Source organism: Cebidichthys violaceus, unplaced genomic scaffold (genome assembly GCF_023349555.1).
Source record: "Cebidichthys violaceus isolate CVI_PGR_0920_01 unplaced genomic scaffold, fCebVio1.0.p SCAF_14, whole genome shotgun sequence".
NCBI classification, from domain to species: Eukaryota; Metazoa; Chordata; class Actinopteri; order Perciformes; family Stichaeidae; genus Cebidichthys; species Cebidichthys violaceus.
Genome location: NW_027176307.1, coordinates 8,453,267 through 8,478,304, shown reverse-complemented (window position 1 = coordinate 8,478,304; position 25,038 = coordinate 8,453,267). Strand labels below are relative to the sequence as shown.

The following is a 25,038-nucleotide window of genomic DNA, read 5'->3' as shown; positions in this document are numbered from 1 at the left end:
TTCATCCCCCAGAAGTCCACACAGAAGCAAAATCCTTTATTCTAGGCCTTAGTCTGCAGAAATAGTTACTGTACTTTGTTAGAATTGCTGCTTTCATCGTCTGATTTATGCACTTTTACCCCTTTTCACCCACTTTCTCTCTCTCTCTCTCCATTCCTCTCCTCCTCCTCCAGGATTCGGACTCGCCCCGTCACTCCACGGCCTCCAACAGTTCCACCTTCAGCAGCCCTCCCAGTCCGGCCTCCCCACACAAGGCCAAGTCCCTGTCCCTGGAGAGCACAGACCGCATGGGCTGGGACACATGAGCCTCCGTTGGCCTCTTGCTGCCCCCCCACCCCCCAGCCCCACCCCCCAGCCCCAACCCCACCGATCCGACCGACAGCACAGGACTCCAAAAAAGCCCTCCTCTCCCTCCTCCGCCTCTCGCATCCTCTCTGAATACTCCCCCTCACTGCCCAGAGAACTGCACCTCCCGACGAACATTCGTCCCACTTCTACAGCCTCGGTTTGTCTCTCGTCGTACTTCCAGGACACTGAGAGAGTCCGTCGTTCTGAAACACGAGTGGTAGTGTACATGTGGGTGCTGATGTTTGAGGGTGCAAATGTGTGTGCGTGTGTGTGTGTGTGTGTGTGTGTGTGTGTGTGTGTGTGTTCGAGAGTGTGCATGTGTTCATGTGTTGATTCAGAACGTATGATAAAGGAAAGAGAAGCTCAGCTCATTTCGGCTACCAAGCGAAGCGTCTTCCCTCTGTCCTTGGCCCCTCTGTCCTTGGCCCCTCTGTCCTTGGCCCCTGTTGAGATTCACTCTAGACTCTAAAACCTCACGATGCAACAAAAAGAGAAGAGGATTATTCTGGAGAGAACGTGATTTGTACTTGTACATAGGACCCTCTGGGTTTTAGGGGACAATATTTTAATTTATTTATCAATCTTAGACGAGGAAAGCTAGGTTTGCTTCATGGCCTGAATCAGACGGGTGGAGTTTAACCCCTCCTCACTTCCCTCTTTTGCTTTCTCTTTGGGTGCTGCAAAAATTTAAAATGTAAAAAAAAAAAAAGAGAAAGGAAAGCAATGATTTTTGTTATTTCTTTTGCTCATGATATTAAGTGCAGTGACTTTATAATATCTTTTTATTTTGACTGTCAGCAACAAGCAGCATGACATCACCACAGCTCCTCTGTGCTGCTCTCTCCCTCATTGGTCCAGTGTGAGTGACATCATCCAGCAGCCCCTGGACATGTCCTCCATCGTAGTGCAGATGTCCCACTTTGCTGTACAACCAAACTGAACAGCTCGCAGGTTCCACCACAATAATGTACATAGGTTCAAAGTAGAGAGTAATATATGATAAGGAAATACTATAGCGAACGACACAAAATCCTCTTTCACTTTTATTTTCCATGTTTTGTTTCTTCTGAGTGATTTGGGGTTATATTCACAAAAAAAAGGCCATTTTAAACCACTTTCCAGTTTTCTTTTTTACCTATTGATTTTAGATTGGTTTGTTTTATATTGTATGTACGACACGCATTGTGTGTTTGATTTGTTTTTTCCTTTTTCCCCACTCGAGTGAAGAAACCTCCTGTATGGATGGACACTGCTGCCCGTACAGTAGAGTGAACACGTGAACTATCTCACACACACACACACACACACACACACACACACACACACTCACACACTCACACACTGAGGTGGTGTTTTTATGCAGCCAATGCCTTGTCCTGCTCTGATCATTTAATCAACAGTTAGTGTGTGTGTTGTGGTGCCTGGATGGGGAGAGCAGTCTTTCCACTGAGCTTGATTTAACCAAAAATGGACAAAAAGAGGGAGACTTTGACACTGTTTAGTCTTTCTCACAGCCTTTGCATATTCTGAAGTTTTGGATGATCTGTTCACTACAAAGCAACATTTGTAAGAGCTCTTGATTAAAGAAAACACTAAAATGAGAATGTAAACACTCAAGAGTTAGCACCGTTTGTCTTGATAAAGCGCAGATACAATAACCTCAGTGCTACCTGTTGTCTGTAGATCTCACAGGGCTGGCTCTCTAAACCCCCTCCAGTTGGGTTTTCTTTGGCAGCGTGGAAAAGCCTCTGAAAGAGTATTTTACGGTGTGGCAGCTCCTGGCAGGAGAGCGGGGCGGTCGCAGCCAAAAACCTCTTACCTCCGTTCATTTCCCTCTGCTGACAGACCCATAGAAGAAGCGTTTGACTTGAGGAGTCGCTCATAGGGCAGAATGGGCTAAAACTGTAAGGGAACAATAAGCACGGAGCAGAAAAGTGTCCCGGCAGTGAACACTAACTACAGTGTGGTTCTAATGTGGTATCATCTGTGAGAGGAACGCACATACTGTACTAACACTGGCCTCCTCTTTAGGAACAGGCTGAACGCTTCATGTGCAGATTCCTGGGTCACAGTCCTCCACTTTATTCTTGTTTGTTAGAAAGGGAAACAAGTTCTTCGGTGGTCATTCCTGCCGATTCCCCGGTTTTACACACAGTGCTAAAAGACCCATTCCAAGTTTTTTTTTATTTTTATTTTTTTTAAGTATTCCATTTTTTAAGCAGAGAGACGGAGGTTTTGGAACTCCTCAGTGTGACGCAGCTGATTTTATTCCAAACAAACAACCACCTCTGTTAAAGCTAGTGAGTCTGGAGTTTCTGTAGAATGTATTAGAGGGGGGGGGGGGGGCTGTTTTAGCCAGGTGTTTTATTATTGGCCATTATTGTACAGAAAAACTGACCCTAGACATGCCAGTTTAAGGAGAGGGGAGGAGAAACTCAGGAAATGTCAGTACCAATGAATTCTTTTCATTTCGATGAAAATGAGTGTTTGATGGATGGATGAGAGAGAGGGGGGGGGGGGGGGGGGGTGATCTGGCTGTAGTGAGCAGTAGATGTGACCCGGTAGAGAGGACGGGACGAGAGAAGAAGAAGGTGGCTGAGGTGCCACTGTGGTTACATTTAAGAAGAAGAAAATAATACAAAATAAATAATTCAAACGCCTTTGCATTTCAGTGAGGTCTTATCTACAGTACCTTCTATATTATTTTGCTCTTTCATATCATATTACACTTTGTTTTTTTCTAGGATTGCTTTGTAATAATTTGTACAGTTTTGCATGTTATAGATGTAATCATTTTTTGTTTTTCGGTTTGTTTTACTTGGACTTGCTCCTTTTTGAACGGTTGGGGCGTTTTACTGAGGATAACCCACTACAGGTGATGTAGATTCTTTTTTGCACAAAAAAAAAAAAATATTTAAGGTGTAAGGTCAAAACAAAAAATTATGTATGGAACTGGCTGCCACACTTATGTGGAGAACTCATTATATTAACCTGACTCCGATGTATTTCAATAAAGCGGAGGGCTGTTACAAATACAAACCAGTGTGTCTCTGTGTCTCATTGCTTCTGATGAATGTCTGTCCGTTTTTTTAAAAAAACTTTATTACAACAGTTCCGTTTTTACATCTATACAAGTTTTGCCACTAGAGGAAATGTTGGTCTAACATTTGACAGTAGCCATACAAGTAAGGTCACATTTTGAAACAGGACAAACTACTGACTAAAGGGCGCTCTATCTATTCAACCTGTGACGGTGTGTTCACACACAAAGCGAAGCCAACCACTGAACACACATCGTACCCACTGTTACCTGCTAGCTAGCAACAGAAACACCAGCTGTTCAGCTCCTAACATGCAAGTTTCACAGTAGAAGCCTTTGTCTTATCTTTCCGCTGACTTGGTAGGTCATCATGGAGTCAGTAGAATCTGCTCAGCATTCTGTCTCAACACAGTCATAAGGCAGGAGTTTGGATTCAGCTTTTTTTTCCCTGTATTTTAGCCCTTGTATTCTGGCAAACAGACATTTTTCCTGTTATCACAGCAAAGCAATGAAGTACCTCGATATGAAAACAAATATTTTTTTGAATGAGACAAGGCTTTTGTAAAGTTAATTTGTAGATGGTTCTTACCAGAGGTTCTCTAAACTGTTATCTTATGTGGGGTTTCAAACCAGGTGTGAATAAATTGCCTTTATAAATACGTTTTCAGTAGGTTACGTTCCCAGAATTTTATTTAAATCTAAAAAAAGAGTGGCGACAGCAAAACATTTCAAATGTAGCCAGTAAATCTTAAAAAAAACGAACAAGCCCCCCGAGTGCTAACAAGCACATTCTAGAAGAGAAGGCTCCTCTAGTGTCTAACCATCACTCAGTCCCTTTATACAAACAAGTACAGTACAAGTCACAAACAGTCCAGTGCAGTCCGTCATGTTGTTCTCGACTGCTCAGTAAAGTAGGTCCAACAGTCACTTTCCAGTGTTGGTTATCCACAGGTCGCCATCAGGACCCTAGGATCGTTGTGAACTTCAGTTTCTGGGATCAGCTAGTGGGTCGAGTAAAGCTGAGAGGACACTTTAAGGCATCGATCCACACTCGGTCCTCTTGCTTTGGCTGGATGGAGCTCTATTCTAGCTAATGTCGTCAGTAAACTGTGCCTCAGCGCTGAGCTCCCAAATTCAACAGGAGAGAACTCCACAGTGGTTGCTCCTCTGCATTCTTTAACTCTCTAGAAAAAGACAGAAGTCATCTTTCCCTCTCCCTTCCAGTCATCTTCCATCTTCAGAAGCATCTCGGATCCTCTTCAGGCTGTAGCTCCGTCCTCCTCAAGGACTCTGTGAATCCCGTTTCCAGGGACACCGAGAATGGCTTGGGTGGTGCCGGTGAGGTCCCTGACGCTGCTGTGCCGCGATTGGCTCTCCAGTCGTTGGGTGGAGCCGTGCCGTGATAGGCTGTCCAGGCGGTTGGTGCTGCAGTGTCTGGACTGCGGTTGGTCGTTGAGGCGAGACATGCTGCCGTACAGCAGTCGGTCGTCTATGGCCCGGAAACTGGAGCCCGTATATCTGGGACAAAGACAAACGGCAGCATCAGGAGCCGGGCTCTCTGTGGACGAATGCAGACACAAAACACAGCTGAAGGATACGAGACCCACCTGTCGTCTCGGGGGCGCTGCAGGCTGCCGTGGTAGCTGCTCATCTTGGAGCGTGCGCTGCGGACCGAGCCGGCCCGGCTGGTGCTGGCGCTGGGCGGTTCATCCAACATGGCCAGGTGGGTGGACGAGGCGTGGGTGGAGGTCCCCTGGGTGGACGTGCCCCGGGACTTCCTCACGATGGGGGCGTTGGGGTCCCTGAGCAACAGCTGGGCGAAGTCGGGCTCCCGGAGCACCTGTCTGCTCTCGTTGACCATCCCGCTGCAGCAGGAGGAGGGCAGGGAGGGAGCGGAGCAGGAAGAGGAGGAGGGGAGTGGAGGAAGGGAGGGCAAGGAGAGACGCAACAGGGTGGGGAGGGACAGGGGGAAGGTGGTGGGGTGGTAGAAGAGAATGGAGGAGTGGGTGGAGCAGGCGGTGGGAGAGGGGGTTAATGCTCTGAGTTTGGAGGGGAGGGGAGTGAGCGCAGAGAAGGGCCAGTGTTCACCACCAAGCCATGTACACACATGTACACACATGTACATACATGTACACACATACATATATATACGTATATATGTGTGTATATATATATATATATTTATGGGTTTTTTGGGGGGGGGTTTTCTTGCTGTAAAATAGTTCCTCATTCCCACAATATGTGAGCTAAAGCTACATGGAAGTATTATGCTAGAATAAATGATGAGATTAAAAATCCACTCATCTTATTTTTATTCAATTATCACTACGAAGAGATGGAACGCTCAAGTTAAAAATACTGGAACAAAACTTGAGTATGAAACATTTTAAAGATAGTTTGCTACTTAAATATTTAGCATGCTATATCTAAAGCCATGTGTACAGCTATGGCAGTAGAGCGTACAGTTACATAAACCGCCCGTTAGCCGTCAGTGTGACAGAAAACATCCTGAGAACATCAGTACGTACTCTTTGCGTCTCTTGCCGTGGAAGAAGCTGGCCCACTCAAAGCAGGTCTTCTTACTGCCCACCCAGAACACTGAGGGGATTCCCACGATCAGCATCATCACGTACTTGATCAGGAACAAGGCCAGGTCAGGACGGCTGGTGCGCTCCACCTACAGGGCACATACATGCACAGGGTTGTGGGTATTCTCTGGCATGTACAATATAAATATGTGTGTGTGTGTGTGTGTGTGTGTGTGTGTGTGGGGGGAGATTTTTTGACACAACATCCTATTTCCACACCCAGATTTAACACAAAGCATTGCTAATTTCAAAATTTTAATTTGCCACATTTGATCCAGAAATACACAAAAATACACACACACACACGCACACACATATATATATGCGTTGCTGTTTTTTACCTCATGAGCAATAACCTCAAACCACCAGACACTGAGGAAGCTGCTGCAGTATGAACTAGTTAGAGGCTTTACACCTCCTGACAAAGTGTATGCATTCTCAGTGTGTGTGTGTGTGTGTGTGTGTGTGTGTGTGTCTGCTCTATATCATCACTGACACACACATCTCTGACAACAGCTGGTATTAACAGTCCTAATAGTATTTTCTGCTGCTTGTTTATTGTCTTTTCACTTCTCTTTCATGGTGTTTAACAGTGCAGGTTAACATTTACCAGGTTTTAGGATTCTGACGATGTTCACTTCATAAATATTAAAGTCTCTGTCTCATGTAGATCATATTTGTGGTGATATAGGATTGACTGTGGGTCAGTGTGGATGAAACTATCATGTTAAGGCATTGAATGTACAAACAGTGTAAAATAAATACTGTTCTACACTGACTGCTGCCTTCTGCCAGCTGGCCTGCACTGAAGCACAGAATCAGGATCTCCTCCTCTCCTCCCGTCTCATTATGTGCTCACTATCACACAGGCCCACACAGCCGGAGTCATAGTGGTCTCATTATGAGTGGCCCTGAGGCCAGTGATCCACACTCATCACAGCAGAGAGATGAGAGACTACAACCAACGTCCTCATTACAGACAGTATGGAGTACGTTCTGCTGCAGATACACAGGAGCTGAGGGCTCCAATGTCAAACTCACAAAAACAGCCTTCTGTTGTTCCTTTGACTCATGAGTCGATCCCCAATCTGACTGTCTCTGTGTGTGTGTGTGTGTGTGTGTGTGTGTGTGTGTGTGTGTGTGTGTGTGTGTGTGTGTGTGTGTGTGTGTGTGTGTGTGTGTGCGCGCGCTGTTTAGCAGAGTGGAGGTCTGAGCCCCAGGGAAGGCTTTTAAGATAAATATAGTGAGGGACTTTGAGTCTAAGCGATCTACTGATGCACGTTACTGACTGTGTGTGTGTGTGTGTGTGTGTGGAAGCATACTGTCATGTGTGTGCTTTCATATGAACAGAGCAGGGCTGGGGGAGGGGTGGATGCTACGTAGAAACTTTGTGTGGTTTTGCTCCTAGAGGCATCTCCACAGTGCACTGTTGTATGGTGTATGATGAGAACTGTGCTCAGATCTGCTGTAACTACAGTCTGTACGTGGTGCAGTTTGACCCCACTGACCCATCCTCACACACACACACACACACACACACACACACACACACACACACACACACACACACAGCGGATTACTGCTCTGCACACACACAATGCAGTGTTTACGTGACAGATTAAGAGCACCACTCTGATCTTACACAATGCTCATGCATCTCTGCCCACAGCTGTAGCTCTACATCACCGCAGTGCTGCGACTGTCAGATCGCCAACTCAGCTCATTTCTACACATCAAATGAGTTTTAGTGGTGCAAAGAAATGGAAGCGAACGCCACTGCCTATTTTAGTACACAGGAGAGTCAGAGTCTCTGACTGAGACCCAGATCAAGTCCAAATAAATACCAGAGACAGAGTGGCTATTACTGCAGCACAATACTGAACCCCTGATAACAAAACAACACACACACACCTAGTAGTCTGCACACCTGCAACACCCTCCCTCCCTGCTCTGTCACAATCACTATCCACTTTGAACATGCAGTGGAGAAAACGGATGTGCTAAGGCACGCTCACATGGGAGGTGATACCTGGGAGAGAGAGAGAGCACCGTTTGAATTATTAACAGCTCTATCAGATGGAGTGTGTGTGTGTGTGTGTGTGTGTGTGTGTGTGTGTGTGTGTGTGTGTGTGTGTGTGTGTATGTGTACTCATGCTGCAGGCTAATGCAGCTCTGTGAAGCAAGCTACTGAGGACAAGCACTAGTTTGTTTCATGTATGACGGTGAGAGTGTTTGTGTGTGTGTGTGCATTGCGTTTAAATGCACACATTGTTTGGTCATATTCAGGACACACACACTCACTGAGCATCCTGCTCTCTAATGTCTCTGTGTGCAAACACATCTGGCAGTTGTCAGCCTCCTCCCAGCTGTTAGCTCAGGCTCTGTCTTCTAGCTTCCTCCAAAAGTCCCAGTTGTACATTTAATGTGTACAAACATCTGTGCACAATGTGATAGACGTCTATGAATAAAGGCTTCAGTATCTCAGCACCTCCAAGCGACTAAACAGTTTATAAAACTGAAGTGAGTGGGATTATGGGATATTTCAGCAACAGCAAAATGTTATATTGCAATAATTACATATAGTGTTTACATGTGTAATAAGTGGTAATGGCAAGGGTAATGACCATATGGTATTAGAGATTCAAAATGTAATTACAGGTGCTACATGTATATGTTACAAATGAATGTCACCTTTCCTATGAATCCAGTCTCCTGTCAGAAATCACAGATTTGTACTTGTTCTCCACCTCTCTGTACATTTGTTTCACAGAAGAGGATGAGATCTGATGACAGCAAATATGCGTGCAGACAAGCTTAGCTATTATTAGCCAATAAAGAAACTAAAAATACATATTTTTAACTTGCAGGTTGGTTTGAGCCCTCCTCCACATAGAGGTACCAAAGTATTTAGGGAATTAGGAGTCATAACCAGAACAACTTGCAGTGTGTTAATGATTCCTGTTAAAATGCAATGCACATCTTCAAAATACTCTGTTCCATAAACTACAATTTAACATTGATGTGATCCTAAACATAACGGCTATGCCCTCTGTTTTGCGGAGCTCTGATAGGCTAGAAGTTCATTGGAAAATGGAGATTGATGGAATCGATGGAATTTGTGTTTTCCATGACTAGAAAGTTGGTCAACCAGGTGTTTTTCAGGTTTTCCAGGATTTGTGGGAGCCCTGACAGAGTCATGTACATTACCTGGTAGGGACAGGGGATGTGGTAATCTCTGCACTTCTCCTGGACCCAGGTGGTCTCCCAGATGTCCCGGTGGCTGTTCTCGTAAAGGTAGCAGGCCAGGACGGCCAGCAGAGGGACCAGGTAGAGCACGGAGAACACGCCGATGCGGATCATGAACTTCACCAGTTTCTCCTGGTTCTCCTTCTCCAGTGGAATCTCCATGCGGACTCGGTTCAGTGCTGCTATGCCTGCCAGCAGCAGTGCCACACCAACCTGGGAGGACGGGACAGAGGGATGGGTTCATGGCTTTCAGTGATCTTGTAAACCAGATCAGTGTTGACCGGCTGAGTCTGTTAGCACTGAATGCTATGCTTTCACTTGTCAGGAATACTTTTCATACATTACACCCTCATCACAGAACAAAACATTATCTCTAGAAACAACTGAGAAGAAGTGCTCCCATCAAGGTGAGACATCACAATTAAAATATGTTTTAAGAAATCTCTTCTACTCTTCCTCACCACGACATCCAATCCCAGCGGAGCCAGCAGGAACCAGCGCAGGGCCGTCAGGTTGTACAGCCCCACAAAGCACACCCCGCTGACGCTGTCTCCCTCGATCTTGTTCATGGCGAGCAGCGTGACGGTGAGGACGCCGGGGATGCCCCAGGCACAGGCGTGGAACAGGAGGGCCTTCTTCTCTATTGCCTCACTGCCCCACTTGGGAACAGCCGCCAGGAACCAGGTGATGGTCAGAATGACCCACCAGACACTGCCGGCCATGGTGAAGAAGTACAGCACCATGAAGAGGAGGGTGCATGCCTGGGACAGAGAGAGAATGTACAGGTGGAGGATCAATATCAATATCTCGGCAGGAGACAAACCGAATAAAATACAGTGAAGGGAAGATGTTTTCTTACTTTATTATGGGAGCCTTGGGTCACTGTTGAAGCCCTAAACCTCCCGGGACTCGCTGCGTTACAGGAAACTTTGTCCTCCAACAGAAACCCAAGGAAGAACACCAGGGACACCATCATGTAGCACACGGCGTAGAATATGATCGGACGCTCCGGGTAGCGGAAGCGCGACACGTCAATGAGGAAAGTCAGGAAGGTGAAGAGGGTGGCAGACAGACAGACGATGGACACCACCCCGATGAAGTAGCGGGCGAACGTCAGCTCCTCCCGCGTGAAGTACATGTTGGAGCAGGGGGGGGAGCAGTCGCGGACCCCCATGAAGGAGTAACCGAGCTCGGGCTCGATTTTGAGTTCTCTCGGACACCAGAAGCCGTAGTCCCGCTGGACGGAGATGGGGGATTCAGTCGTGTCCGAGCCGGACAGCAGGTCCACAGGACGGGGGTAGGCCTCGTCACAGTCTGGGAACCTGAGAGGAGATGAGACGGTTTGATCTCAGGGATATTTCACTGTTCACATTACTGCCAACCTGTTTCAAAAGCCTCTCATAGCTTTTAAGATTGATGATTAAACTGATTAGCGCTCACAGAAGTGCAGGAAAGAGGAGAAGAAATTCAACTGGCAGAGCCTTGAAACTAGTCTGAGACAGATACTCCATTCTAGAGAGCATTTACTAAGTTTCATTATCACTGCGTTATATTATCAAGCAGCTGAATACCACTTCCTCAGGTATTCTTGAGGTATTTTTATCCCCATGAAATAGGCACATAGTAGGAAGCTGACAGGAATTGAGGTTAGAGAGATGGAGGATGTCTGTTGCCGGTCAGAACCAGCAACCTTTCATCATCAGCGTCCTGGACCTGGATCTCTGTAATGCAAAGCTTTATCAAAGTGAAATAACCTTTTTCAACCTCACTTCTCCTGTTCTGATCATATCCTTCCTTAGCAGATTGATTTTGAATCATTCTTTCAAACCATGTCTGAAGTCTTAAGATGACCCACTGAGCCTCCCTCCCCTTTGGTATTCACACTTGCAACCTTCTTGGTTGGTCCTTTATGGGTTAGTGTGTGTGTGTGTGTTTGTGTATCAGCCATGTGCCTAAGCGGTAACAGGAAAGATAGAACTCTTGTAAAATGCTTACTTGCTCAATTCCTTCATCATATTTTTTTAAGCTCATCTCTTCTCATTTGTGACAATGTGTGAATGCAATGTTGTCGATGGCGTTGCAGTGCTGTGTTGGACCAGTCAGCGTGATGTGTTGCTACTGATGTGTCTAATCTGATGTGTGGTTGACTAAATCAATTATCTGGCTGCTGAACTGATTCACCCTCTGGGATTCAAACAGAGTTTGAATTAAGTCTAAGTGTTTAGTAGCCAGTTCTCAAAATCAGACCAACAGTTTCATGGTATTCCTCGAAGCCTCTTCATTATCATGGCTCAGATATGTTACTTTTCACACACTTGCTGGACTCCTGACATCACTGATGCACCCGGGCTGTTACCGCTCAGATTAACCCGGGGGGAGAAGAATCACTGCTGTTGTACCAACCTGTTGCAGTCCATTTCCTGCGGCCAGCTGACACCAAACATGTCCATGAGTTTGTAGCAGTCGCTCTTGGCCTGCAGGCAGAGGCGGCGACAGGGAAGAGTCATCCGCCCGTACTCGGTGCACACCGGAGCGTAGAGCGCGCACAGGAACATCCGGAGCTCCGGAGAGCACTGGAGGTTCACCATGGGATGGAACGGCTGCAGGTGGAGATGGAGGGGAAAACAATGCAAGTGTAAATAAAAACAACAGCACTCAAGAATAACACTCCTTTATTTGAAACGGTTTACGAAGATAACGCTGCAGCCGGAGTGTGGCCCCAGCTTCACAACGAGGGCCAGAGAGGCACAAAGAGATCAGTGGAGCATGTCTCTTTCTGGAGATGAGCCCACAAAAACAACTCTGGCCTCTTTCCTAATAATCCCCTCCACCCCATGATATTACCCCCCCCTCCCATCCTTCAGACAGGAGGAGCACAACAAGCTGGGCCACCCCCACCTCTCTCACACACACACACATACACACACACACTGACAGGACCTTTGTGTTACAGGGAGGACCACGCTGTGGCTGACTGACACACTGCGGCAACGCACATACACTCACACACACATAAACCAAAGTACTGACGGAAGTATATTATTTACATGCTAACACACCCACGTACCGGCAACATAATGGCCTCTCGCATATAAACGGAGCCAAGAGGCGTGAGCGCAGGAAGCATCTTTGGGGCAAGTAGTTAACATGCAAATGCACAGAGTGTGTCGGTGAGTGGGAAAGCATATAGGAACCCACACGTCCAACAGTGCATGCTTACATGTGTCTGTATGCATGAATTTGCATACACCTCAGTGCTGGTGTGTGATACAGAGAAGCCTCCAGCCACACCCAAGTCAGCCAGACTAATGCTACCCGCCATCCCCCAACACTTAAAGACAGGGACAAGGAGGGGGAGGGGAGGGGTGAGGAGGGGACAGACAGGGGCCGTTTGTCTCGGTGTTTGTTAGATGGGTGGATATTAACGAGGACATGTCTCTGTGGTAGAAACACGTTCACCGTTTTGTTCAGCCGTTAACTGTTAACGGATGTCTGTTGAAGGAAGTATGTTGGGAATATGTGAAGTCATAAGTGACACTTTCAGAGAGCTTTCACACCGTACCGGTCTGGTCTGGTTTAATCTAACTCGGGTCCGTTGGCCCGGTTAGTCCGGCTCATTTAACTGGTGTGAACGCTGTCAGTGGAACCCTGGTGAACCGAGCCCAGGATTTTATGAGAGCAGATGATGTGAATTGAGCATCATTTCAAAAGCTAAACTACTAATAAATCTATCTTCTGATTGTGAAACGTGTTCAGGAATCGATCTGATAATGAATCTGTATGAGGCCATTTATATAAATCAACATGTATGCACGTCAAAACTGCTGTGCTTGACTTTGTTACTTCATAAGTCTATAAACAAGTGTGTGACAGTGATGCCACAGTCAAAAAGCCCAGAATCATTACTGCAGCGTGTGCAATGGGTCCTTTGTACAGTCCTGTCTGTACCGGGTACTCATTCTTCATAACATGCGGTTGATCTGCAGTCTAATAATACCAATAAAGTGTTCTCCTCTTGGTTCGTTTGTAAGAAGTCTGCGTGAACAGGAACCGGACCAGAACTAAAAGTCAACAATGTATTATTTTATCCCCTTTGGTCCGGAATAATGAACCCAACTACGGGTGTGAAAGCACCCTGAGAGATAAGCTACTGAACCTGTGCCACATTTAAAAGCGGCTACACTGACAGAGTCAAAGGAGGAGCAGCTGGGGTTGAAGATTACACACAGTAGTTAACCCAAAAACATATAAGGCTCAGTTCTGTTCTGTTCTGACCCATCTGGGTCCTTAAGCATAAAAAACACTTCTCAGCCACATACCAATAAATCCCAAAATGGGATTATTAAGCAGTGTAAACATGAAATGAGAATTGGAGGCTGCTGTTATACAACTGGTCATTTCGGCTGAACATGGATATTTGGAAACACAGTTCATCCCTTTAATCCATATTACACAGCACTGAGCTTTAGAAATGTCCTGAACATGTTTTTAGCTCAGAATGCAGAAATAAATTATTTCAGAGACTTTTGCTCTGTTCTTCTCGATTGTTTGCCACCTCAACTGCAATCACATTTGATCAGGATGTTGTAATGCGTTAGCCACCATATGTCTGCCACATCAGCACGTTTGGCTGCCACCCACATAGGATGTCTTTATGCAAAAAGGATTATAATGGGTGTTAGCCTTGGCCCTTAAAGCACAAAGCATCCACATCCATGCAGCTTTTGTTCATATCACTTCTCCAGCGAGACGACAATGAGCTGTTGTGGAGGAGACGGAACGCAATCACGAGACAGACACATGTTCAGTGGAGTAATCAACTGGTTAGTCACCTCCACTGTGAGAGATCAGGGATGACGAGGGTTGGTGGTCACATAACGAGTCTTAACCCAGCAGAGTGTTCATCCGCACACAGTCGAGGTGACTTACACGCCTGTCAGAGCTGAGATCAATCAAGCAGTCGATCGTGTCATTTCTGTACAAATGGAGTCATCACGTTTCATTGAGCACCACAGCACGAGGACTCATGTTATGAGGTATTTATAAAGCATTAACACATCCGTTATGAGCCACCTTCAGATGGTCTATTACTGCAGATGTACGCCATCAATCACACTGGACTAGTTAAAGCTCTCCAAAGGTGTAGCCTACTCACAGAGTCTAACCTCAGAGTCAGAGTTATACTCTTGGCATGGCAGCTGGAGTCTGGTGATGCTAAAAGCTCCTGTTTAGTACGAGCAGAGAGGCCAGACTGAGACACCTGAACAGTACTGTGGATACAGATTGACATTAAAAGGGCTTCATAGAATTATTAAAAGAGACACCATTCACAATAACGACCCCTCTTTAAAGTAAATATATTTAGAACAGCTAGAGTCAGGGTCAAACACGTCAGTGCTGCAGTACTGTGCCTACTGTGACGTCTCTGACTCGTCGGTGCTGCCCCGTCAGCCACTCAAACATGATCTAATGCAGCTAAAGTGAGCTTGCATCTTCGCTCCTCCACTCCGCTTTGACTCCCGCAGGCTACCGATGTGCTCCATAGAACACAATGTACTGTAGTGCACTGCAAACAGAGATGCCATGGGGAACGGTTGAATAAATATATAGGCTACAGGGAGTGATGATCTGCTAGGGGGAAAACAATCTGATTGTCTTCATAGTCATCCCTCTTCCTATTCATCATGCCTCCCTTTTTTCTATTTTTATACTCCTCCATCATCCTTCCCCTCCTCCATCTCTTCAGTATCTCTATTCGGCCATTTTATCCCAGTCAACCCATCATGCGAGTAAGTGTGGGCAGGACTCACTGGTGGTGGATGGGACATATGGCTCGTGGCAGCTTTGCCCAAACAGCTCCAACCACCAAGATACTGAGGCCCTGCGGACCCTCCACACCCTCCACGGGGATTTGACGTTAATGGGCACACAGGGAACAGCTGGTGAACCACTGGACCGATGAATGGCCAGGGGTCTGTCATGGCGCTTTCCACCCCAGAGCCGGCCGTGTAAGGAGAATCGAGCGTGTAATACACAACTCTGGTGTAGGCCTTGGGGTGGGAGGGGGTATGCTAATATAATTTCAGCTTCAATCTCAGCACCACACTCATTACGTATTCATGAGGGCTTGTTTGGGGATTTTTGGATCTGTGAAAGTGTGGAATAATATGCCACTCTGGAAACAGCAAGCTCACACAGTCACAGTCAGCTAGTTAACTGCTGCTTTGTTTAGTACCCGTCAATGGACATATATTTCTATCCTAAAATTAAATTTGCTAAATTTAATAGTGTTGTGAGATACTGTCTAAAATATATATCACAATCATTTGTCACAACAAGCAGAGAGGGAAGGTGTCCAGTGTTGCACGAGTGAGAAGTGTTTCCTGATAGCTGACGAGCTACATCTAAATGTCTGAAACACTCAAGACCAAATCGTAAAAAGTGCCATAAGGGACAAAAAAATACATACGTAGACAACATAAAAGTCAAGAGACGAGGACGACTAAAGTGAAGAAAAACCAACGATAACCAAAGTCAGACCCAGACTGGCCTGAACAGGAGAGCCTGGATGACCTCTCTACTGGGTTACAGTGTCATCAGACTCTGGAGGACTGAAGTGTCTCAGTCAGCCATGACAGCCTGGACAATACCAGGACCTTGATGGAATTCATCTCATTATTTACACCAGTGTTTTTACTACTGTGACATTGATGATCCGGAGCTAAAGATGCAGTTCTGTAGTGGTGGGGCTCCTTTACGGTAATTCATCTGCCTGGTTGAACTCCTGGGGATGTGACTCGTCTCTGATTAAACGGCAAATATCAGCAGTGCATCGGAATGTAGTGTCTAGAATAAATACCGAGCAGGTCAATGTGGTGAACATGCATTTGTTTTCATGTGATTTATCATATTGCTGCATCGTTAGGTGAGAACCTCTCATCTCCAGACTCCAGCCTTTGAAGAGCTGAGACAAACAGCCTTGACCTCAGTTTCACCTCCATGAATATCTGAGATGATCCAGCATGTTTTGAATCAGATCAAGATTGCAGTGATATGAAATATTAATGTGGCCGAGTCCAATGAAGTCATCAGAGGGTGGCTGTGTGTAGCGTCCTGATGCTAAAGTAATTATCTTTTAATGAAGGCTCAGAGGCTGCTGCTAAGATGCAGTGACTGATGAATTGCTGACAAAGAAGCCCAGCGTGGCCAACTGATCTGTGTGGATTTGTTCTTTTACAAATACCTCCCAGTCACCTCGCTTCTCATCACCCCCTCACCCTACTGCATTTTCTCTCCCCCTCTATCCTCCTTTCTCCTCTGCTGCCATTCCAATTCTCCAAATTTCCAAGCTCAGCGCCATGGTGACGAGTGATGCATCACCAGGGAGGAGAAGGAGGAGGAGGAGGAGGAGGGAGGATGAGGAAGAAGAGGGTGGAGAGCAGGGTTCGAGGAGGTCAGGGTGCGGGGCGGAGGGGACCACCTCCCGGGAGGCAAGAAAGCCTCCGCTCCCTTTGTTAACAGCACAATTGGGACTGTTTCCTGGGCAACGGGAGAGCCCTGCGCAGGGGGAGGGGGAGGACAAAAGAGATGGGAGGAGGAGGTGGTGGTGGTGGGGGGGGGGGGTTGAGAGAGTGGGGAAGAGAGAGAGAGAGAGAGAGAGAGAGAGAGAGAGAGAGAGAGAGAGAGAGAGAGAGATGGGTCGACTGAGTCAACCGTGTCTTTCTCCGCTAAGAAATGTTTGAAAACCATGTAGACACACAAACACACTCAGACACACACTCACACACACACACTCACACACACTGACTCACATGCACAGAAAGGTTGTTGTGGACCAGCGACTTGCTCTCTGGATGTGCCTCTCTTTCAGTCCACTGCCAATAAACACGGTGTTGGACATTAAATAAAACAAGAGGCTCCTTTATAGCCTGGGTCACGCTGGGTAGGATTTATCAGACCATGTTGTGTCTGTGTGTGTGTGTGTGTGTGTGTGCGTGCGTGTGTGTTTGTGCTTAGCCGGGAAACATCTTCACTACTTTACACAATGAACATGTTACATGGTGTACTTTTTAGTTCACTGCAGCCCGTTTTAACAGACTTGTTAAGCATCAGAGAGTGTTATCAGCATTTTACTGAAACTCTCACACACACACACACACGCACACACACACACACACACACACACACACACACACACACACACACACACACACCTCTCCTTTACAAATCCATTCACACAGCATGGGTGGAGTATCTGGGTTATTCTACGCAGCAGCTGTAACATGACACAGTTTATCTGAATGCGTTGTAAACCTGAGACAAGAGGCTGATTTAAGGACCTGAATGGAGGAGGAGATGAGTGGAAGTGGGACAGAGCAGATTAGAAACAGACTATTGATCAGTCTGTGTGTCCCTGCTAACACTTCACACTAAACAAAACGCAACAAATAACATGTAAAGATGAAATCTAGAAAGGACTTTTTTAATTCCATCCTATTACTACCAATGATGGTGCCTCTATAGGCAGAATAACCTGGTCATAGTGACAGAACAGGACATTTTAGGGCTTGTTTACCGTCACTGATTTTCCAACATTCATCGTTTTTATCTTGCAGTCATTAAAAAAGATTTGCAAAGCTTGGCTTTGGCTTCGTGTAAACAAACCCCGCTAATAAATCTAATTTAATTAACCTTCGCTTGTCCCATCTGGCCTTGAAGAAACGTTGAAGCTCTCCCTGTTCTCAACACTCTAACCACCACAGTCACGTCTCCACCCCTCCTCCATCACCACGGCCCTCTCTACAAATATATGTCTTTCCTCTGGACATTTGGAAGATATTTGTAAAGCTCAGGACACATTTTCTGCACACGGCACATTCATAGAAATATTATTTTTCACAAGACAAAGAAATGTTTATAACACTATCGTGACATTACCCTCCACATTCTGCCAAAAATGTCCCTAAAGGAAATGCAAATCTAGCTGCTTACTTATCATCTGACCTTAAAGAATGCTGATCTCACACTGAACCAAAGACAGTTCATACCATTCCAACTGATTACTGTGATGAGCCCACGCTGCCATACATTAAAGTGCGCATCTCTCTAAAGAAAGGGATTCTAGCCCCGATCTTTCTTCTTTTTGTAGTGACAGTCAAATCCGCCACGCTCTTATCTCATGTGAGCGTGGCACAGTATCATTGTGCCACAGGAACAGGCCGTACTTCACAGCCCCGAGGCTGCTGTCCCACTTCAGCTGTGAGGTCATTCAGCGGTCAGCGATGACCGAGCATCAGCACAGAAAGTCCTGTTTGTACGATCACCTGTCATTAAATATGTATTTGTGGTAAAAAAGGGAAAAAGAAGGTCTTCTATCCCTGTGTGAATCTGTTAATGATTATATTTATCATACACAGTAAACACCAGCCTGAGATGAAATACGCTACAGTGAACATCTCTAGATGGTAATATTTCCGGTAAACCTCGCAAAATAAAGCAACAAGAAACTTTATAACAATATTGTGACAAATTGCGCTCGCTTTCCCGAAATACTAAAACCTTGAAAAGACCTTGAGAAGCGAGACGGGAGGAAAGGAATCAGACAGACACCACTTCAGGGGGTTTGGACAAAAACGGCAAGAACGGCAGGCGTTGGTTCTCGTCCAACTCCCAGTTTCTCCACGGTGCAGGGCATTCATCATCATTATCACGGCTATTCAGCGGACCTAATTCCCTTTAAAATCAACTGTCAATTCTCATTTGGCTGCCCTCGGCATCTTACAGGCTTTGAATTCTCCCATGAACTGGATCTAGGGCGAGTTATCTGGAAAACAAGAGCCAAACAGAGGCATGGTCTCTCCTTATTTGGAACCTACTGGGCTTTGCATGTGCTTTCCAAAACCCAACTACCATTTCTGAGCTTTAAAAGAGACTTAATTGTGGATCCATGACCAATCAAAGTGAACACCGTCTAAACCAGAAGTGCCTCTCTCTGTTCACTGCGACCCACACACTGCGAGTAGGCGCAGAGAGCGAACACAGCAGCGGCTTAGCAACATCTCCGTCAATGAGAAAACGATTTTGACACAGCGAGTACGAGCGGCCAGGAGAGGTGCATCTTCTCCGAGCGCGAGTGCAGCTGTGATGTGATGCTAGGATGTGATTCTGTGATGCGACGCTGTGATGTGATGCTGTGATGTGATGCTGTGTACTACCGCGGTCGGCCAGGCCCTGTTCGGACTAGGTTACATAACCCAGGATTTTCCCTCCATCCCTCACTCGCTCAGAGCGGGTACAGTGAAGTGCAGCAGGCACAGATGGTCGCCACGGCTCGGGCACACATCACCACCGTACCGGGCGAGGAGGGGAGGAGCGGGTGTCAAAGGGTAAAAGTGATGGAGGGAACATGATGCTGAGAATGAATAAAGTGAGATGAATAAAGATGGATGGACTGATACACACACACACACACACACACACACACACACACACACACACACAGATGTTGCAGCCAGCCTAATGTTTTGGTGCATTTTGGCCAGTAATTGCTAGATAGATTGAGCTTCCAGAGGGATCAGCCTATGCAGAGGATGGGATTAAGCTAACGAGGTGATGCATCTGCTCCATGATTGTGTGTAAATGCCTAACTCGTCATTTCACAGAGCACAACACAGCCACAACAGCCTGATGCTGTGGCTGGTAAATCTATGGATAATCTAAGGGGTAGAACAATAAACAGGGACTAAACACAGGAGACTGAGCCTTAATCCGTCATCTGAACCACAGTTTGGTGTCTTCACTCTCAGGCTAAAGTAACTAACTGCTGTAAAATGTGAAGAGTCCCTACATGTTGTGGTAAATCGCTCTGTCTGTCAACATGCCAGTCGGTGGACAGAAACCATTTTAAGGACAATTTAATAATGCACTGTGCCTCCAGGGACAAGTATTAAAACTTAATTTTCTGCTTAATGTTTTGCTAATGCATTCCCAATCCCTGGAGCGAGAGGAGCCAAATTAAAGTAGGCTAGCACTTTGATATTACAAGCTCTCAGCACAAACCCAGAGAGCCTTGGTGATCGCTGTAAGGGCTGCTGGTGTCTACACACTGAACCCTTCATCAACATGTGAGGAAGACTGTCCTCACCTGACAATGTGTGTGTTTTGCAGTGCAATTGTACTGTTGTAGAGTCACAACTATGTGACGCACCGACAACAGAGTAAAAAAGAGTGAAAGGACCCGAGGAAAGTGCTCAGAAAAGGTGTGTGTGTGTGTGTGTGAATTTTTTCTGAAAAAAAAAAAAAGAAAAAAAAAAAAAGAAAAATATATATATATATATATTGAAGGTACCCAATTTTTCATAAAAACAAGATCTCCAAAAGATACAGTATTTGGAGGAAAACCGCACATTTTTCAGACTGCACAAAATGCATTATGTTTTTAACCCCTCGAAGACACTGGCAATATGGAAACATGTGAAAACAGAGAGGGTTATTACAAGGACGGTCCTCAACTAAAGATATCTAAGTCGACCAAATTGAGGGGGCAGCCCGAGTTATAAATAATCATTCATTAACACGGTCAAATTGGTGAGGAGGATTTCTACAAATTTGGCGAGGGAATGTTTTTCACATCAGCAACGCCACTAAATTTTGCGAAATCATTTCATATTTTTGGCCCAAAATATGAAATGATTTCTCTCAAAATGGGATTATTATAGCCTGATTTATGTAGGCCAGTACCTATTTATGTTCCCAATCCATGTCTTTACTAAAAATCATTTAAAACAACGGCAAACTAAAATGAGTCCAAATCTCAATTCAAAGTTCAGAATCCATTATTAATCTAGCCAAAGGAATATCAAAAAATGTATGAAAAAACGTCCATCACAATTTCTCAGATCCCGAGGTGACAAATTCAAATGTCTGTTTAGCTCAACCAACAGTCAAAACCCGTTTTATATCATCATACTGTAGGAGCTGAAGCCAGATGTTTGAAAAATGACTCAAAGGATGAATCAAAATGCTTATCACATTATTTCATTCTAATTGTTTGAGCTCTAGAAAGAATCAGGGGAAAAGGTCAGCGACGGGAAAAACGAGGAACAGAAACGGAACAAAACTGAAAAGGTCTCCGCGTCAAAAAGAAGATGCAATTTACGGACTGAGTTAGACGCAATATGTCATGAATTAATTTCCAAATTTTACCATCTCTGACTCAAATATAAAATCCTAGTGTGACATACTGCAATTATTTAATTTACTTTAATCAGGCAATTACCTATTCTGTCATAAATTACACCGCTTTAAATAGACAAATTTAGATAAAAAATAATAAAACAGGTTGCTTTTATAAAAGGTTAATCCATGCATCCATACATGCATATATTTAAATTTCCTAGCATTTTATTATTTTAATTTTTTAAACATTAGTAAAGGAAGGCCTCATGTATCCTAGGTCTCCAGCTTCCACTGATCTTAAAGCTGCCGTGTCTCAATAAGTCCCCACTACGTCTAACTGCTCCGTCGTAGTCTGAATGTGTTTCTAAATGAATACCACTAAAGATCATTAGCACAAAATATATCAGCAAATACCTGTACTCTCCCTCACGGTCTCATTTTCCAGTAACACAAACTGGAGCTTTAAAACTCACAGGTCAGCAGTATACATTACCTCCATGGCGAGGGCCGCAGTCTGCTGGTCGTAGTGATTCAGTATGTTGGGCATGTAGGTGGAGTTGTAGGGCAGCCCCTGGCACATGCGTAGGGTTATGGGCTCACAAGTGAACAGACTGTGGCTCTCCTCCGCCACATCCATGGGGATGGCAGCGCACGCCGTCAACATGGACACCGACAGCACCCACAAGAGCTCCATGACCGGTCCGTACAGCAGGAGAGAGGACGGCTGGTTAGGAAGAAGGATGAACTGAACCCAGTCAGCCACTGGCTCATTCAGCAGGATGAGGAAATCACAAGGCTTGAGGAGCGTCCGGGACTGTCTGGTAGTCTCTTCCTCCTCTTCAGCTCACAGAGAAACCGCGTGGGTCGGGCAGCGGAGTCACACACGGCCATGACTGAAGCTGGCTGCATCCATCACCGTGGGGAAGAGTGTCACAAGACCTCCATAGGGAAGATGCTGTGGTCCTTTAAGATGCTGTGGTCCTTTAAGATGCTGTCGTCCTTTAAGATGCTGTGGTCCTTTAAGATGCTGCGCCGCGACCGCCGGCACTCCTCCCTCTCCTGCCTCGACGGACAGAGGTGAGGCTTTGGAGAGAATAGTGATGACGACCACCGATGAAGATGATGTTCAACCTGCAATCTGTAAAATAAAAGCATAACATTTTTTAAATACATATTTTGTAGCAGTTCACCAGTAGCGATTTATTCAACATCTCTAGTATGTTTTGTTGTAAAGAAGAACAGGTTTTATTTATTTTTTTAAAATGAAAATTAGAGAAATAACGGGCTGCAACTGGAGAACACAAAAGGCTGTTTGCAGAGGGTTGGTGGTTCATCTCACTGTGGTGGGTGGTTGTGTAGATGAATGGTGACATTAACAGAATTAATTAACAGCAATATATCATGCTAGGGACTACCGATTACAACAAAACAATTACACACAGGGCAATAGCTAAATAAACCTTTACGTGGGAATTCAAAGCTTTTAAGGTCGTTTATTGAGTGACATCATTTATGGTATGTTATTATTTATGGTATTGGTGTATTTTAGTTGTGTAACCTTAAGTTGCAGCATTTTTTTTATTTTAGCCTTTTTTCTTTTTCTTTATTTGAACCATATTTTTTCCATATGGTTATTGCTACATTGACATGACAGTACACACCCATAACAAAACAATAAATACTAATAGCTTGTACACCTGTGTCTACTGAACACAATGTCAAGCCCCGCTGCATTCTAAAGGTTGGTTATTCTAAATATATATATTATTATAAATATGTATATTACTGCGCCCGTTAGTCCACCTGAGCGTCCACATGACCGGGCTCCTCCTTTAGCTCCAGCAGGAGATTCATAAATGAACCGCTCCTTATAAATGCGCGTGTAGCTAGCTATAAGTAACGGAACCGGGACCTCCTCGCGGTTGTTTGTTTGTCTCTGCCAAACTACAGAAAAAAAGGTTCAATAAAACACAATGGCAAGCAGCGCAGCGGAGACAAAAGATGACGGTTAGTTCATCCTAAATGATAGTAACCGTGGCATATGTAGCCAGCGGACCGGTGTTCTAGCGTTAATTCAGCGCACCGAGCCGGGCGGTGAAGGAGCCGCTGCTCGTGAGAAACAGTCCGGTGGTAAATGTAAGCTTGCCGTTAAACCGGTTAAATTAAAGGCAACTTTACCTGAATGTTGTGCCGAAAATTCACGTGTAGCAACGGGGTCTCCGCCACTCCTCGAGTTGGTAACAATGAGTGAATGTCCCCCTTCCAGCACCCTCCTCTCGTCTCCTCCTGTCCTCCCCCTCCTCTGTCCGCCTCTCCCCTTCTGCTCCCCCCTTCTCCGCCGAGCGTTAAGCCCGCGACATTTCAAAAATGGCTTCCAGACTAGACTCTAAACAATAAAAGCTTCATGAACGACAAAATGAGACGAGAGCCAGGAACAGAAGACAGTAGTGGAAAATAACTAAGTATAGCACTGCACCTATTTTTGGAGCAAATATTTACACCTTATTAAATCTTCTTCACTATAAATATCAGTGCTACATTCCAACTTTTCAATTACATTTTTTATTCAATGTTATTCATATAGCCCAAAATCTTGAACCACAAACTTGTGCAATATATGTCATGTGTACAGAATGAACAATATAATACAATTACAACATAGTCAATCCATTTGAATGAAACGATGCAAATAATGAGTGGTAACAGTAGTAGCACTAATAACTATAATGTCTATAAAATATAGTGCATTGATAAATATTAAAGCATCAGCAGTATAATGGTAGGCCTGTTTAATATTCCCTGATGCATCAATATTGACAATTGTAATGGAAGTAAATATCACTAACAGGAGGAACATTGTGACGTGTGAATCATAGCAGATGAATATAAATCTGAATAACAACTATCTTATGTCTTCTATGTTACATGTTTTTGCCATGGCATATTCTACACTATTACTTTGGAGGCCCGATGTCTGGTTTCCGGTCTTGCTCCGCGTGTGTTCTGTTTAACTTGACGCAGCTCTCTGTCTTCGCAGCAGGTTTTCTGTCTTCGTGCGCGCGACCGCCCATTCAAGCACGAGCAGGGCTTTCTGCTTTTGAATGGGGAACTTCTCAGACCGGTGCGGCTGATTGTTCGAGCTGTTCGTCTGCACAATGGATCTAAAAAATGTTTCATTTATTAATGTTGGCCTGCAGCTGCGGTTTGAACTCAATGCGACAGGCGTAGTATGGGAAAAAAACACAGAGCCAACGCCTACATTATTTACCCGAGTCCATTTATTACGCCTTAAAGGTTATATTACTATTACTACTACTTCTACTACTCTTACTACTACTACTACTACTGATAATACAAATGACTAATAACTGAAATGTTTCTACTTACATGTCTCATGTATTTAGTGTTTTAAAACCCACATATAGGCCTACAAGGCTAGTGAATGAAGGTGGAATTAATTTTTTAAATGTTCAAGCAATTTAGCAAAGTTGTTTTAATCAGCAATCAACACTGCATTAGAAAAAGGTTTATTTCCAGCATCAAAATGCAAATCTGCATGTAAAAAGCACTGATGCTGCAAGTTTGAAACAGGTTGTGTAAAAGTATAATGAAGTATACAAGCTGTAACAGGTACTTTCT

General features: G+C 45.0%; 2 protein-coding genes across 6 annotated transcripts in view; one reads left to right on the top strand and one right to left on the bottom strand.

Moving 5' to 3' along the window:
• Nucleotides 1–3,387, top strand: part of cdc42bpab (CDC42 binding protein kinase alpha (DMPK-like) b) — a 74,855-nt gene extending 71,468 nt beyond the window's left edge. For all 5 annotated transcript variants that reach the window (XM_068708684.1, XM_068708686.1, XM_068708680.1 and 2 more), the window contains one exon: nucleotides 174–3,387. In XM_068708684.1, the coding sequence (XP_068564785.1) occupies nucleotides 174–305 (132 nt within the window). In that variant the 3' untranslated portion in view covers nucleotides 306–3,387. The remainder of the gene's footprint in view (nucleotides 1–173) is intronic.
• fzd3a (frizzled class receptor 3a) lies at nucleotides 3,142–23,682 on the bottom strand. The gene is made up of 9 exons (XM_068708687.1): nucleotides 23,578–23,682; nucleotides 21,893–22,537; nucleotides 11,626–11,822; nucleotides 10,082–10,544; nucleotides 9,684–9,983; nucleotides 9,184–9,435; nucleotides 5,917–6,065; nucleotides 4,996–5,253; nucleotides 3,142–4,906 (listed from the first exon to the last, which is right to left on the bottom strand). Exons 2-9 carry the CDS (start codon nucleotides 22,091–22,093, stop codon nucleotides 4,648–4,650), a joined length of 2,079 nt encoding a protein of 692 aa, XP_068564788.1. The 5' UTR covers nucleotides 22,094–22,537; nucleotides 23,578–23,682; the 3' UTR covers nucleotides 3,142–4,647.
• Between the last annotated feature and the right edge of the window lie 1,356 nt (nucleotides 23,683–25,038).

What these genes read in the sequence shown, in the direction of transcription:
- fzd3a (XM_068708687.1), bottom strand. Translation starts at nt 22,093, where the DNA reads ATGGAGCTCTTGTGGGTGCTGTCGGTGTCCATGTTGACGGCGTGCGCT. An exon ending in CAGGAAATGGACTGCAACAG is followed by an intron (nt 10,545 to 11,625) that starts GTTGGTACAACA and finishes ATCTCCTCTCAG; the next exon opens with GTTCCCAGACTGTGACGAGG. An exon ending in ACATCCCCTGTCCCTACCAG is followed by an intron (nt 6,066 to 9,183) that starts GTAATGTACATG and finishes TGTGCCCTGTAG; the next exon opens with GTGGAGCGCACCAGCCGTCC.